Source organism: Ranitomeya variabilis, chromosome 2 (assembly GCF_051348905.1).
Source record: "Ranitomeya variabilis isolate aRanVar5 chromosome 2, aRanVar5.hap1, whole genome shotgun sequence".
Lineage (NCBI taxonomy): Eukaryota > Metazoa > Chordata > Amphibia > Anura > Dendrobatidae > Ranitomeya > Ranitomeya variabilis.
Window position 1 is genome coordinate 195,267,536 of NC_135233.1, and position 15,747 is coordinate 195,283,282.

Here is a 15,747-nt window from a genome sequence, read left to right on the forward strand (position 1 = left end):
GTGAAGGACCTTCGATGACGTCGCGGTCTTGTGATTGGTCCGTGACCGCTCATGTGACCGGTCACCTGACTGCGACATCATCGAAGGTCCTTCACGCTCTGCATTCTTAGGAACGGAGGCAGACGCTTGCAGCGGTGACAGCCAGGGTTTTCGGAGGGGTGAGTATATCCATATTTTTTATTTTTATTCTTTATTTTTTACATGAATATGGATCCCAGGGCCTGATGGAGAGTTTCCTCTCCTTCAGACCCTGGGAACCATCCAGGATAGCTTCCGATACTTGTGTCCCATTGACTTGCATTGGTATCGGGTATCGGTATCGGCGATATCCGATATTTTTTGGATATCGGCCGATCCCATCCGATACCGATACCTTTGAGTATCGGAAGGTATCGCTCAACACTAATGTTTATACATACAGTGTATATACAGGCAGTGTAGTGAAAACTATTCATACCCTGTGAAAACTTCCACATTTTTTCATGTTGAACCCACAGATGTAAATGTATTTTATTTGGATTTTATGTGGTACCAACACCAAGTAACACGTATTTGTGAAGTGTAATGGAAATGATTATTGGTTTTCTATGTATTTTCAAAAGAAAAATCTGAATATTGTAAGGTGCATTTGTATTCAGCCCACCTGAGTCAGTACTTTGTAGGACCACCTTTCACTGTATTTACTACTGCAGACTTTTGGCGTCTGTCTCTCCAGCTTTGCTCTCGCTCAGTACGATTGGATGGAGACATCTACACTGGGCCATTCACAAACATGAATGCACTGTGATTTAAACCCTCCATTGTAGCTCTAGCAGTGTGTTTAGGGTTATTGTCCTGCTGGAAGGTGAATCTATGCCCCAGTCTCAATTCTTCTGCAGCCTCTAACAGGTTTTCTTTCAGGATTGCCATACATTTAGCTCCATCCATCTTCCCATCAACTCTGACCAGCTTCCCTGCCCCTGCTGAAGAAAAGCCTCCCCACAGCATGGTGCTGCCTCCACCAAGTTTGACAGTGGGGTTGGTGTTTTCAGGGTGATGTGTAGTGTTAGGTTTCTGCCACAAATAGCATTTTGCTTCTAGATCAAAAAGTTTTACGTTGGTCTCATCTACCTTCTTCCACCTGCTCACTGTGTTCCCTAACTGGCTTTTTGCAAATAAAACAGCAAATTAGACTTCTTATAGTTTGCATTTAAGTTTGTGGGTGTAACATGAAAAAATGTGGACAATTTCGCTGGGTATGAAGACTTTTTCAAGGCACGATATATATAGTACTGTGCAAAGATTTTAGGCAGAAGTGGGAAAAATGCTGCAGACTGAGACACTTCCAGAAATAGAAGTGTTAATAGTTTATTTTTATCAATTATCAAAATGCAAAGTAAATAAACAAATGATTAAGCTAAATAAAATAATATTCGGCGTGACTGTCCTTTATCTTTGGTAAAATACTAGGGAGAAAATAGTGCAAATATGGTCTTATCTGATGTACAATTATACGTCTTAATCAGATTGTACTAACCTGATTTATGATTTCAAAATAATTTTTATAAAACCCCCGAGTATGAAGATAGGAATAATTTGTGGATTTCTCCCGCTCTGCTGTGTACGGAAGACGTAAAATCTCAGCAATTTATTCAAACATGTGGTTTTTATTCAACGCGTTTCAGAGTGTCAAGCACTTCTTCTTCCTTAAAAGATGTTCCCAGTATTAGAACGTGAGCGGGAGAGATCACCAGTAATCCTCATAAGTGTGTTTTACTGAGTGGACGGCTTCAGTCAGTAAAACGCACTTGTGAGGATTACTGGTGATCTCTCCCGCTCACATTCTAATACTGGGAACATCTTTTAAGAAATTAAAACAACAAACTTACTTTCACAAGAAACACTTATTTTCATTTAGTATAATTCTCACAGTGTTAGCAAATAAATATTACTATATGAAGGCAGAATAATAAATACAAAATAAATACAAAATAAAAAACCTAATAGTTTTGAAAAGACGGGGATAAAAAAACAGCATTCCTTTAAAACTGCCTTGAATGTCTGATACTTGTATGTGGTCATTTCCTGAGGAAGAAGAAGCGCTTGACATTTTGAAACGTGTTAATTAGAAACCACATGTTTGAAAAAATCACTAAGATTTGACGTCTTCCATACACAGCAGCGCGGGAGACATCCACAAATTGTTCCTATCTTCATCTTTATCTTTAAAATAGCATCAAAGCATAATTTCCTCTAGATACACTTGCACACAGTTTTTGAAGGAACTTGGCAGAGAGGTTGCTCCAAACACGTTAGAGAGCTAACCACAGATCTTCTGTGGATGTCACTTGCACAAATCCTTCTATCTTTTCATGTGATCTCAGGCAGAGTTGGCCTTGTTTCCATGTTTTTTGGGCTGCAATTCTGCCATGAAGACCACTTCTGGCAAAACTTCTCTGAACTGTAGACGGATGTAGCTGGGTCCGTTTGATTGCTCCCAATTCTGAGCTCTGGGCATCTAACAATTTTGCTTTCATCTGCTGCACTAAGTTTCCCTGGTCAACCTCTGAGTTTACGGCCCTCAACGGTTTCAATTTTTTTGTATCCTCAATTATGAAGAATCCGAACATAAACTTTTCCATCATTCATTTCCATCAGGGAGGCTTCTCATTGGCTTCAAATTTATTCTGCAGCCAGACAATGACCCCAAACTTCCTGTTTATGTCATTAAGATCTATCTTAAGAGTAAAGAATAACAAGTAGTCCTGGAAGTGATGATCTGGCTCTGGAGCTCTGATCTCAACATCCAATCTGCATGGGATCACATGAAGAGATGTAATAGCCTACATCTGTAACAAGGTGGCACGGGGTGGTAATCTTGGGCGAGTTCACTAGGTCACAGTCAGTGAGCAACCCTGCCCCTTGCACATAAAAAGACAGTTTAAGTCCCAGCCCTGTAGCACAGTCAAATTACCCTCAACACTCGGTTGCTTTCCACACAGGAACGGCATTCTCCATATGCATCACACGGCATGCACCAGTTCCAACAGTAGAAAACTTGTTTATTAAAGATGAAATGAAGGAGATGTGACTTCCTGTGCTTTCCCTAGCAAAGTCTATCACATCGGCAGCAGCTGCAGCTCCCATTCGGCTCCTGGGAGCTAACAGTCTCTTGGAGGGCACCTCCTTAGTCCTAGTGCCCGTTCCAGCTACCCAGCAGTCCTTTAGCAGCACTTTCTCCCCTCCAGGGGTATATTTTGTCCCATCATAGGAGCACCTCTTGCCATGGTCAAACCTGCCTGGGCTCTGCTGCAGAAGCAGGAAATTGCTGCTTATTCCAGGCTGCTAACCCAGCCCCTTTTTGGTTAACCCTTACTGTCCCTGAACTAGTCATGTTCAATACAGTGCAACATAATACAAAGACATGAAATCAGGTAAACATCACACAGTACACGTACAGCAAGAAAAGTGTAGTTCATAACAGCAATACGTTGATACATAGCCAAACTATCAGAGCACCGTATGAGGGACACGTTCCCGACATAAAGGAGAAGAGGGACCACTGAGGGTCCTGATCACCTCCTTACACATCCACAGAACACTTGTGATTAGTTCTCCAAGATGTTGGGAACGACTTTCCTGTTGAGTTTCCTCACAACCCGTGTGCAAGTACAAGTGTACTGAGATGAATTGATGCTGTTTTGAAGGCAAAGGGTGGTTACACCGATAATTTGTTTGATTAAGATTTCTTTTTTTATTCGTTCACTTTCCTTTTTATTAATTGATAAAATTATTTTAAGAACACTTCTATTTTTTAAAGCACTCTTACTTTAAGCTTTTGCATAACATTGTACATATATTTGCAATTATACCAATGAATGGATGAATGACTGATAGAATGAATGAATGATTGAGTGAACTTTAACACTACTGAATGGCTCAAAAAATATGGAATCATGAATTACTGATATTCCAGTTTCACCTGAGATGACAGATCGTACTACAACAGGTCGTGCACTGCCAGCCACAAATCCAAAGCCAACTCCGGGATGTCGTAAAATGATGACCTTACGTACAGACTGAGGGGTCAGCTGACCACATTCCATAGCACCATTCCACATCACATGACTGTTTAAACAAAGAGGACAAAAATAATGATTTAATGTATAATTTACAAAAATATAATGTACTTTGCTTCTTTTTTTTGCTCTACATTCTTTTCCATTTTTACATGTTTAAAAGAGGTTGTCCACTACTTTAACAATGATGGTTTAGGCTAGGTTCACATTGCGTTAGCAGCAGCCCGTTCAACACATGCGTTAACAGGCTGCTGTTAATGCAAGTGCCGACTTGTCATACCGCTAGAACAGATAGAGCTAGCAGAAGCTCTGTCTGCACTAGCAGTGATGGTCCCGGAAACGCTGCAGCCCGCGTCCCAGGGTCCGTCACTCAATGACGGCACATCGCTAGTGCACGCTCATTATGGGCATGCACTAGCGATGTGTCCACCATAGGGCTTAATGGCGGTGTTAACGGACTGCATTATGCCGTGGTTGTGACGATCCGTACAAAAACAGAAGTGGACCCTCTGGAACGTGACGACGATCCCCTCACGGACGAGCTAGCCAGATAGACCGCCCCTATACAGGGAGAGTAAGGGGCAGGCCCGTGAGGGACTATCGCCATGGAAGCTGGAGGACCAAGACAGAAAAAGGACGAGAAAACGGACTGGTGGGAGCGGTAGGGACTCAGGATAGGTGGATACTGCAACACTGCAGCAACAGTGGGACTGACAGGAGTACTGCAGAGGCAAAGGAACTGGCAAGGTAACCAGGTACCGCAGAGACACAGGGAATGATGGAACACGCCAGAGACACAGGAACTGGCGAGGTACCGTATAGACACAGGGACTGACGGGGACACGGCTGAGACACAGGAACTGGCATGGTACCGCAGACACCGTAGGGATGCAGGAACTGGCGGGATACTGTGGAGAAAGAAGAGACCCAAAGTCAGAGAGCATAGCATGCACAGGGACCACGGGAGGCCAAGAGCACATGAAAGCACAAATGATCATAGGCACAAGGGAAAGAAAGAGACAGGAAGATATAGCAGCGCTGTGCCTTACTTCCGGGTGAGGATCCTCCAAGGTGATAGAGAGGACCGGATAGGAAGTACAGGAAGCGAGGTTAGAAGTGCGCACGTGCCGAACTGAACCTGGCCTGAGTAGAAGCTGGGAGCGAGCGCTGGGAGGAGGACACTGCAGCGGAGGAGCCGCAACGGGACGCCGAGGACAGGTGAGTATAACAGGGCGCGGGCAGTGGCATGACAGTACCCCTGTCTTTATGCCCCTTTTTCTTAAGACCAGAAAGAAATTTAGCCAAAATTCGAGGGGCCTGAATATTCTCCTGGGGCTCCCAGGATCTCTCCTCAGGACCGAACCCCTTCCAGTCAACCAAAAACAAAGTTTTTCCTCTAAGTTTTTTTAATAGCTAGAATGTCCTTAACCTCAAAGACATTCTCCGCGGAAATAGGAGAAGAACAAAGAGTTGAAGCATGGAACTAATTGAAAACTACAGGTTTAAGGAGAGACACATGAAAAGAATTAGGAATACCAAGAGAGACAGGTAACTTAAGTTTGTAGGAGACATCATTAATGCGAGTCAGAACCTCGAAAGGACCAATATAGTGGGGACCCAAGTTATGCGAAGGGATCTTAAGATGGATAAATTTTGAAGAAACCCAGACCTTATCCCCTGGATTAAATGTAGGAGAATCAAGACGCCTCTTATCCACATGTTTTTTCATCCTAAATTGAGCTAGTTTGAGAGTGGACTTGGTCTCCTGCCATACCCTGGAGAACTCTCTAGACAGAAGATCAGCCGCTGGTACAATAGAGACAGGAGGAAACAGTAGAGAAAGACCAGGATGTTGACCATAGACAACAAAAAATGGAGACTTGGTAGAAGCTTCACTGGAATGGTTATTATAGGAAAATTCAGCCCACGGTAATAGGTCAGACCAATCATTCTGATGGGCATTTGAGAAATGACGAAGATGGGTCACCAAAGTCTGATTAATACTCTCCACTTGGCCGTTGGCCTGTGGATGGTAGGCCGAAGAAAAGTCAAGCAAGATGTTCATTGACTTACAGAGAGATCTGCAGAATCGAGTAACGAACTGGACTCCTCGGTCAGAAACAATATGTTGGGGTAGACCATGAACACGAAAAATATGGTGGACAAAAATCTTCGCCAATTCAAGGGCTGAAGGCAAACCAGGAAGAGCATTGAAATGGGCCATTTTAGAAAAATGGTCCATGACCACAAAGATAACGATGCAACCAGAAGAACGAGGCAGGTCAGTAATAAAATCCAATGCTAAATGTTGCCACGGAGCAGAAGGTACCGGAAGAGGATGTAGAAGCCCAGAGGGTAAACTTCTAGGAATCTTATTCTTGGCACAGGAAGGACAAGAGGCGACAAAACTTCGGACATCCTTAGACACGGACGACCACCAGTAGTGGCGAGAGATCAGACGGAAAGTCTTTTTGAAACTGACATGTCCTGCCAGTTTGGAGGCATGACCCCAAAGTAAAACGCGTTTCCTGCTCCCTACAGAAACAAAAGTCTTACTCGGAGGCAATGAGGTGAGAGAGACGGGAGCAACCGTGATGACTCGGGCAGGGTTGATGATGTGCGTAGGCTCCTCCTCAATATCCACTGGCTGGAATGACCTGGATAATGCATCGACTTGGAAGTAAGGCCCCCTCTAGCAGATACTGCCACTCCTCCAGCTCCAACCTAATGGCCAAAAGTTCTTTGTCACCGATGGAATAATTTTTTTCCGAAGAAGAGAAGATCTTGGAGAAAAAGCCACAGGGCAGAAGACGACCAGAAGAGGACCTTTGAGAAAGTACAGCTCCAGCTCCGAAAGCAGAAGCATCAACTTCAATGATGAAGGGTTTATTGGCTTCAGGATGTTGAAGCATTGGAGCGGAGGCGAAAGCTTGCTTGAGGGACCGGAAAGCCTCCTCTGCCTTAGCCGACCAAAGATGAGGGTTAGCACCCTTACGTATCATAGAGGAGATGGGAGCAGATAAAGAGGAAAAGTGAGGGATAAACTGACGATAATAATTCGCGAATCCAAGAAATCGCTGAATGGCTTTAACTCCAAGTGGAAGCGGCCAGTTGAGTACAGCAGAAACTTTTTCCGGATCCATACGTAAACAGCATCGGAAACGATGAAACCCAAGAAAGGTAGCAATGACTGTTCAAAGACGCACTTTTCCAAGTTTGCGTACAGCCTCTCTCAATCGCAGAAGTACTTGCCGAACATCTCTTCGATGGGAAGACAGGTCTGGTGAAAACACGAGAATATCGTCCAAGTACACTACGACACAAGTGTAAAGTAGATCTCGGAACACATCATTCACTAACTCCTGGAAGACTGCGGGCGCGTTGCATAACCCGAAGTGCATAACCAAATATTCATAATGGCCATCTCTGGTGTTAAACGCAGTCTTCCATTCATCTCCAGCACGGATACAGATCAAGTTATAAGCTCCCCTAAGATCCAGTTTAGTGAAGATTCGTGCCCCACGCAGGCGATCAAAGAGTTCCGGAATGAGAGGAAGTGGGTACTTGTTCTTAATCGTGATACTGTTGAGACCCCGGTAATCAATACAAGGACGAAGAGAACCATCCTTCTTCTTAACATAGAAGAAACCAGCTCCTGCAGGTGAAGAAGACTTTCGAATAAAGCCTCTGACCAGATTCTGTTGGACATATTCGGACATGGCTAGAGTCTCGGTAGGAGACAGAGGATAAATACGGCCTCTAGGGGCAGTATAACCAGGAACAAGGTCTATCAGACAGTCATAAGGGCGATGCAGTGGTAGAATCTCTGCCTCTTTTTTGTTAAATACGTCCGAAAAAGAGCAATAGGCTGAAGGAATGTTCACAGACTCCGGAGCAGGCCGAGAGGAGCTTGCAGGTTTGATGGAGAGCAGACACCTATTCGGACAAGATTGTCCCCAACGTAAAAAAACTTCTCCAGTACGCCAGTCCAGGGTGGGCTCGTGATTCCTTAACCAGGGAAGTCCCAAGAGGAACGAATGAGACAGACAAGGCAGGACATAAAAAGCCAATTTCTCACGGTGAAGAGCTCCAATCTGAAGTTCAACCTCCTCAGTGACCAAGTTGATGGTCTCCCGCAAAGGCTGACCAGCGCAGAAGCTATTTGTCTAGGAGTCTCCAAGGGTCTAACAGGAATCCCAAGTCTATTGACTACCTCAAGTTGAACAAAATTTCCAGCTGCACCAGAATGAATATAAGCTTCCATAGAGAAGCGACAGGAACCCAAATGTAAAATAACGGACAGAATCAGAGGGGGAGAGGAGTCATAGCTACTTAGGGAGGCCTCTCTTACCTGTCCTAGGCGGAAGAGTTTCCCGGCTTCTGAGGACAGGAATGCAGAATATGAGAGGCACTGCTGCAATAAAAGCAGAGACCCTGCGCGAGTCTCTCCTTGCGGCGTTGCTCGGCAGACTTAAGACGATCTACCTGCATGGGTTCTGGTGAAAGTGCGGAGGCAACCAAAGCGGTTTGGGAAAAAGCAGCACCTCGTATAGCGGAAGAATGATGAAGCGGTCTCCTTTCTCTGACAACCTCGCGAGAACGCTCCTGGAAGCGCAAATCAATGCGTATTGCCAAGGAAATAAGATCATCTAGAGTAATTGGAGTATCCCGTCCCACCAGCTCATCCTTAACCCGGGAAGATAAACCACGCCAAAACACACCAACCAAAGCCTCATTGTTCCATCCTAAATCTGAAGAGAGCGTCCGGAACTGGATGGCATATTGGGCTACAGAAAGAGTACTCTGGTGCAGGTTGAAAAGGGACTTGGTGTTAGAGACTAGACGACCAGGTTTGTCAAAAACCTTGTGAAAGGTCTCCAAGAAAGTAATGAGTTGAGAGACCAGAGGATCATCTCGCTCCCAGAGAGGGTTAACCCACGCCAACGCCTCACACTCCAAATGGGAAACCACAAAAGCTACCTTAGCTCGGTCGGTGGGGTGAAGTAAGGGGGACAATTCGAAATGTAGTTGACACTGATTAAGGAACCTGTGACATAATTTAGGATCCCCACCATACCGAGGAGGCCTGGCAAGACGAGGCGAGGGTTGCGGAGCGGAGGCTTGAATTGGAGCAGGAGCGACATTTTGGAGAGCAAGAAGCCGGTTATCAACTGAGGCCATAAAATTCAAAATATGGGACTGAGTGTCTCGCTGTTGGCCAAGCTCCTGCTGAAGAGCAGCCAACTGTGAGGCATTGCCAAGGTCAGAGGACTGTAATGCCGCCAAACGGGACTCCATATTCTTTAAAAAAGACATGATCCTAGTTTGGTTTTCCTGCAAAAAAGTAACTCTTTTTGAGTAGCGGAGACACCAGCGGGGTCCATGGCCTATGATACTATGACGATCCATAATAAAACAGAAGTGGACCCTCTGGACCGTGACGACGATCCCCTCACGGATGAGCTAGCCAGATAGACTTGCCCCCTATACAGGGAGAGTTAGGGGCAGGCCCGTGGGAGACTATCGCTGTGGAAGCTGGAGGACCAAGATGGAAAAAGGACAAGAAAATGGACTGGTGGGAGCGGTAGGGACTCAGGATAGGTCGATACTGCAACACTGCAGCAACAGTGGGACTTACAGGAGTACTGCAGAGACAAAGGAACTGGCAAGGTAACCAGGTACTGCAGAGACACAGGGAATGACAGGAACACGCCAGAGACACAGGAACTGGCGAGGTACCGTAGAAACACAGGGACTGACGGGGACACGGCTGAGACACAGGAACTGGCGCGGTACCGCAGAGACACAGGGACACACGGGAACACCGCAGGGATGCAGGAACTGGTGGGATACTGTGGAGAAAGAAGAGACCCAAAGTCAGAGAGCATAGAATTCACGGGGACCACGGGTGGTCAAGAGCACATGAAAGCACAAATGATCATAGGCACAAGGGAAAGAAAGAGACAGGAAGATATAGCAGCGCTGCACCTTACTTCCGGGTGAGGATCCTCCAAGGTGATAGAGAGGACCGGATAGGAAGTACAGGAAGCGAGGTTAGAAGTGCGCACGCGTCGAACTGAACCTGGCGTGCGCCCGCACCCGAAGAGCAGCAGAAGCCGGGAGCAAGCGCTGGGAGGAGGACGCTGCAGTGGAGGAGCCACGCCAGGATGCCGAGGACAAGTGAGTATAACAGGGCGCGGGCAGCGACATGACAGCGGTGTAACGTCCATCTAATGGACCGCTAAAACGCAGTGTGAGCCTGGCCTTATCTTTAGGATAGGTCTTCAATGTCTGATCAGTGGGGGTGCGACTCCTGCATCCTCGCCTATCAGTTGTTCTTGGTGTCAGCGGTAGCCAGAACTGCCCGGTTAAGGAGTTGTACAGCACAGCTTTGTCGACGGAATAGTGTCCGCGACCTGGTCCTGCATATTCACCCCTATTGATTTGAATTGAGGGCGGCTGTGCAGTATCCGGGCACAGCCATTATTCAGCATAGGCTGCTGTGCAGTACTGTAACTGAGCACTTCTGGATGGCTTTGACACCAAAAACAGCTGATCAGTAGGTGTGCTAGGTTTCGCACCCTCACCAATTGGACATTGATGACCTATCCTATGGAAAAGTCAGTGTCGCACCCTCACCGATTGGACATTGATGAACTATCCTATGGAAAAGCTATCAATGTTAAAGTAGTGGACAACCTCTTTAAAGGATACATGCTTTTATAACCATACCATATAGTTATTGTCTTATGTATATAACAATATTGCATTTTATTTATACACATTAGACAAAAGCTACATTTTTATTGCTTATGAGCACTGGCCAGTCATTACGAGCATTGGCCAATTATTATGAGTACTGGCTGATCATAATGAGCACTGGCCAATCATTACGAGCATTAGCCAATCATTACGAGCATTGGCCAATCATTACGAGCATCGGCCAATCATTACGAGCATTAGCCAATCATTACGAGCATTGGCCGATCATTACGAGCATTGGCCGATCATTATGAGCATTGGCAGATCATTACGAGCAATGGCCAATCATTACGAGGCATTGGCCAATCATTACGAGCATTGGCTGATCATTACGAGCATTGGCCAATCATTATGAGCATTGGCCAATCATAGCATTGGCCGATGATTACGAGCATTGGACAATCATTACGAACATTGGCTGATCATTATGAGCATTGGCTGATCATTACGAGCATTGGCCGATCATTACGAGTATTGGCCGATCATTATGAACACTGGCCAATCATTATGAGCACTGAACAATCATGAACAGTGCTTCAAATGCTTTCCAAGTGCTTGTAAGCACTGGTCCGAACCTGGCTGGCATTGTTGGAAAACACTTTTGGCTCCTTTTATCGGCCAATGCGGGCGCCACTACAGCTCTGATGCAACAGAGGCAAAGCAGTCTCATATAGCAGCAGAGAGAGAGAGAGATATTCAGGATAGCGGTGCAGCAAAATGCTAATCAACTGTCAATCAAACAGGAGTTCCCCTTCCCCAGCAATCAGGAAGTTGGCTGCCTGGGGAACGGTGTGTTCCTGATCAGACAACATGGGACCAATCCTTTAACACCCTTTAAATCGCTGTAACCCGCATGAACCCAGGAGCTTGAGTACCCAGACCCTTTTCCCTTATTTCTTTGTAATAACATGAACTCCCAAGTCATGGTGGTACAAGCTACATGAATATTGCCGCATTAACCTCAATTACAGAAGACATTTTCAGTAACTATCGCTGTAAGGGTGGTTTCAAATTGCAATTTGTATTTAGGAAGGGGAGAGAAACACTGTTTTTTGTGGCAGTAATTCTTGCAGTTTTCTGTCCTGTCAGCAGACACTCATTGAAATCAATGGATGCATTGGTGGCATGTCTCACCAACATCATCTCTTCAGACAGAAGCCCTCAATGGATCGCTGAACAGGAAGAAAACGTGGTGTGAACCTAACGCTATAATTTTTACTGCTGGATTCTCATTTTTCCAAAAATCTCTGTGTACAACAGTATCTTAAGTAGAAAATGAGGAGATTTTGAGGTCTTGAAGATGCAAATATAATTTTGAACAAGTAAACAAATACTTATATAGATACAAACATAAAGACGTGGATATGTACTTGACCTGTTACTGAGTCCGTCCTCATTGGACTACATGACCTTTTTTTCTATGGTTTTTCCTTGTTCATAATTGGTTGGAAATCTTTGATAAATGAGTCTTTCTTAGGATTATGAGGGCTAGTCCACGTTCCCTAACGCATGTGTATTGGACAGAAAACGTGGCACCAAGTATCAGTATTACACTATATGGATAAACTATTGGGACAGACATCTTACTCCTTGAATTTAGTTTTCATCCAGTCATTGCCAGAGGTTTACTAAGAACCAATTGCAAAAAATGATTTTCATACAAAATACATTTATTTAAGTACAAATAAATCATCCCCCAAAGTGGACAACCCCTCTAATGTCATAATTTAGTGTATAAAAGAGTCTAAATATTACAATACCTGGACAGCACTGAGATCAGACTTTGTCTGTTCCTCTGTCAGAAGTTCTTGGATAGACCGCTCTGAAATGTCTCCTGCTCGTCACTCCACAATCCCTTAAAGAATAGATAGGAGCCAGAATAATGGATGCAGCTGAGGCCATTCCTGGAAAAGTAAAAACAGTCAATGTTCAAAACTCTGAAAACTTTGTGATAAACTAAATTAATGCAACTTTTAATATATATTTTAAAGAAAATAATGCATTGGTTATTGTGCCATTACTTTCTGGTGCTTCAAAATGAGATTCTTGAAGACAAAAGGATTCACAATGGCTTCTACAGGAGGGAATACAAATATTTGTGGAAATTCAGTGACATTTTCCTGTAGACTATGTGCACCAATACCTTTAAAGCGAACCTGTCAGCAGTTTTGGCCGATATTAGATGCGGCCACTGCCTTTCAGGGCTTATCTACAACATTCTATAATCCTGTAGACAAGCCCCCAGTCTGACCAGAAAGATAAGAAAAATAAGTTTTATTATACTCACCCTGGGAGGCAGTCCGGTCCAATGGGTGTCGCAGGTCCAGGTCCGTAGCCTCCCATCTTCTTGCGATGCCGTCCTCCTGTTGCTTCATAGGTCCCTGGCATCGCGCTCCTTACCTGTCCTGTTGCACTGCAGGACTTTACCCTCAACAATGCAGATAAGTACGCCTGCGCAGGAACACTATGCCGGGGAGCAATGAAGCAACAGGAGGGCGGCATCGCAAAAAGACGGGAGGCGCCAGACCCGGACCTGCGACACCCATCGGACCGAACCATCCCCCGAGTGAGTATAGTAAAAGTTATTTTTCTTATCTTTCAGGTCATACCGGGCGCTTATCTACAGCATTATAGAATGCTGTAGATAAGCCCTGAATGGCAATGGCCGTATCTTATATCGGCCAAAACTGCTGACAGGTTCCCTTTAAGACCTTTACTTTTTGAAGATATCAAGTGAGGCTTATGGAAAAGTTCCACTAATTTTAAAGAAAGACATCTAGTTACTTTTGATCTCGGCTTGTTGAAGAAGCAAGGGAAAGGCTTGGTTCACATCTGGGTTGGAGCCTTTGCTATGGAGCACCCGCTAGGACCTTGGGGTACTCGGGCCGGGTATGGTGGTCGTTAAAGGGGTGGTCAAGGTGGCAATGACCCGGTCCGTGGCCCTGGGCGTCCAAGTTAAAGGAAAGTCTTTAAAGGGGTTGTTTTGAGTAAAGAATAAAGTTTGTTTGTGACGCCACCTGTGGTATTCTGTCAGGGATGACTGACGATGCTTAAAGGGGTCCACTGGGGATGATGTTATGGCAGCAGGGATGGTGTGGCTTCCCACAGGTGAAGCTTAGTCCCCAGGGCTCCCGATGTAGTAGGCAAAGATGACAGACGGTGTAGTGCCCGAAAGAATTGGAGGGCACAAAGTTGCAGTCTCTTTACCTTTTACTGGTAGTATGCAGCCAAAGTTCAGGGTACAGATCACAGGTGATGATGAGGTTCGGCCAGCCTGGAAGTGATTCAGAATCCCCTAGTCAAGTGGGGTTGGAAGCCTTCCTTACTGTGCTGTGTTGTAGTCCCTTGCTGACTAAGGCTTCACACAAGGTCCTCACCTCCTCTCTGTCCCATTAGCAGCACAATAATCCGTATGGCAGGCAACTCAAGCCTTTTTACAGGTGTCTGGTTGCGGCAACTCCGGGCTCTATATGCTGCTCTGCCTTCGGATGTAACGGTGGACAGGCAACTTGAAATCTCATGCCCGCCGGTTTCTGCTGTGGGGCATACAGTTACCCCCACAACCTCGGAATTCCGACTTCCGGTTACTTGCGCTGATTCTGGAGTGAGCCCTCTCACAGCTCCCAGTATCATTCCTCTCATTTACTCCTTCTCCCCTCACAGTCTCTTACAATCTGTTCTGTCTCTTCTCTTTCCAGGAGCTGCAGAACCTCGTGTCTCCACGGCCCCAGCTTTCCTCAAGACTGCCTACTTAACTCCTCCTCCAGCCAAAATATATAAGGAAGCCACCCACAAACTGGATCAGAGCTCCCCCTTCTGACCTGGAGTCAGAACAGTGTTGTGTGTATGTGTCACCTGTTAGATGGATCCTTCCTCGCTTCCAGGCATGCCATCACCCTCCCTGTGAGGAAGGCAATACCACTGTAACAACCGGCTTCCTGGGGTGTTACAGACCTCCATGCTGAGATTTTTGTTTTTTTCAGTGAAATGACAAACTCCATTATGGAACCCTGAAGGACCTCATTATCACCAAGTCAATTCGGTGTATCTGGAGCAAATGGTGTTGGTGACAGATCAGTCCGTGAATTATTTTCTTTCCATTTCTAATACTGAACGGAATAACGGATTTGGGAAAGTAGATGGAAGCCGAGTCTTCCATGTCCTCAGACTCACCTGTAAAGTGACATTTATAAAGCTTTTCTCTTCGAAGAGCAGACATTTCTTTCATCTAAATTCAATAATATTCTGTAGCCTGCTACGTTTTAACTCTGCTCAATATGTTTTTTAAACTCCCTTTGGAACATATTTAAAGAATGTCTTCTGACTACAACTTAAAGAAATCTGTCAGCAAGATTTCACCCCCAAACTACTGCACATGTAGTTTTATCAAAGACAAGTAAAGCAATACCTTTACATGGCTGTTCCATTCATCCAACACTGAGAAATCAACATTTGAATTGACATGCAAATAAAGATGAAGAGCTATGGCAGCTCTGATGCCTCTGTCCCTCCAGCTCTAATCTCTACTCAGCGCCAACTCCTCCTTTTTGATTTTTTGATTCACAACTACTTTGCCTGAAGTCACTCAACATAGAGGTTGAAAGTTAAGCAGGAGGAGATGACGCAGGGTGGGGAGTAGACCTGGAGTGACAGAGGATTAGATCTACCATAGCTCTTCAGCATCATGTCAATTGAAATGCTGATTTCTCAGTAGCGGAAGAGCAGACTGGCCGTGTGATGGTATTGCTGGACTAGTCTTTGAGAGAGCTACATATAAATAGTTTGGGGGTTAAATTTTGCTCAGATATCACTTTTGAAGGCTTTTTAGACATCTTCTAATATTTTGATTAAAAGTCTTGCACCCTCATTTTGCAGCGCCCCAGGGTCCTGGTCGTTGCAGTGATATTATTCTCCTCTAGGGGGGAGT

At 45.2% G+C, this 15,747-nt stretch overlaps 1 protein-coding gene across 2 annotated transcripts in view; it reads right to left on the reverse strand.

Moving 5' to 3' along the window:
- FRMPD3 (FERM and PDZ domain containing 3) overlaps positions 1–15,747 on the reverse strand; it is a 371,292-nt gene that overhangs the window by 218,127 nt on the left and 137,418 nt on the right. Inside the window, exons 3-4 of one of the 2 annotated variants that reach the window (XM_077283386.1) lie at positions 12,581–12,724; positions 3,962–4,107 (exon numbers count right to left, since the gene is read on the reverse strand). In XM_077283386.1, the coding sequence (XP_077139501.1) occupies positions 3,962–4,100 (139 nt within the window). In that variant the 5' untranslated portion in view covers positions 4,101–4,107; positions 12,581–12,724. Of the gene's footprint in view, positions 1–3,961; positions 4,108–12,580; positions 12,725–15,747 lie in introns of those variants that run through there. The other variant, XM_077283387.1, reaches the window with a different exon arrangement.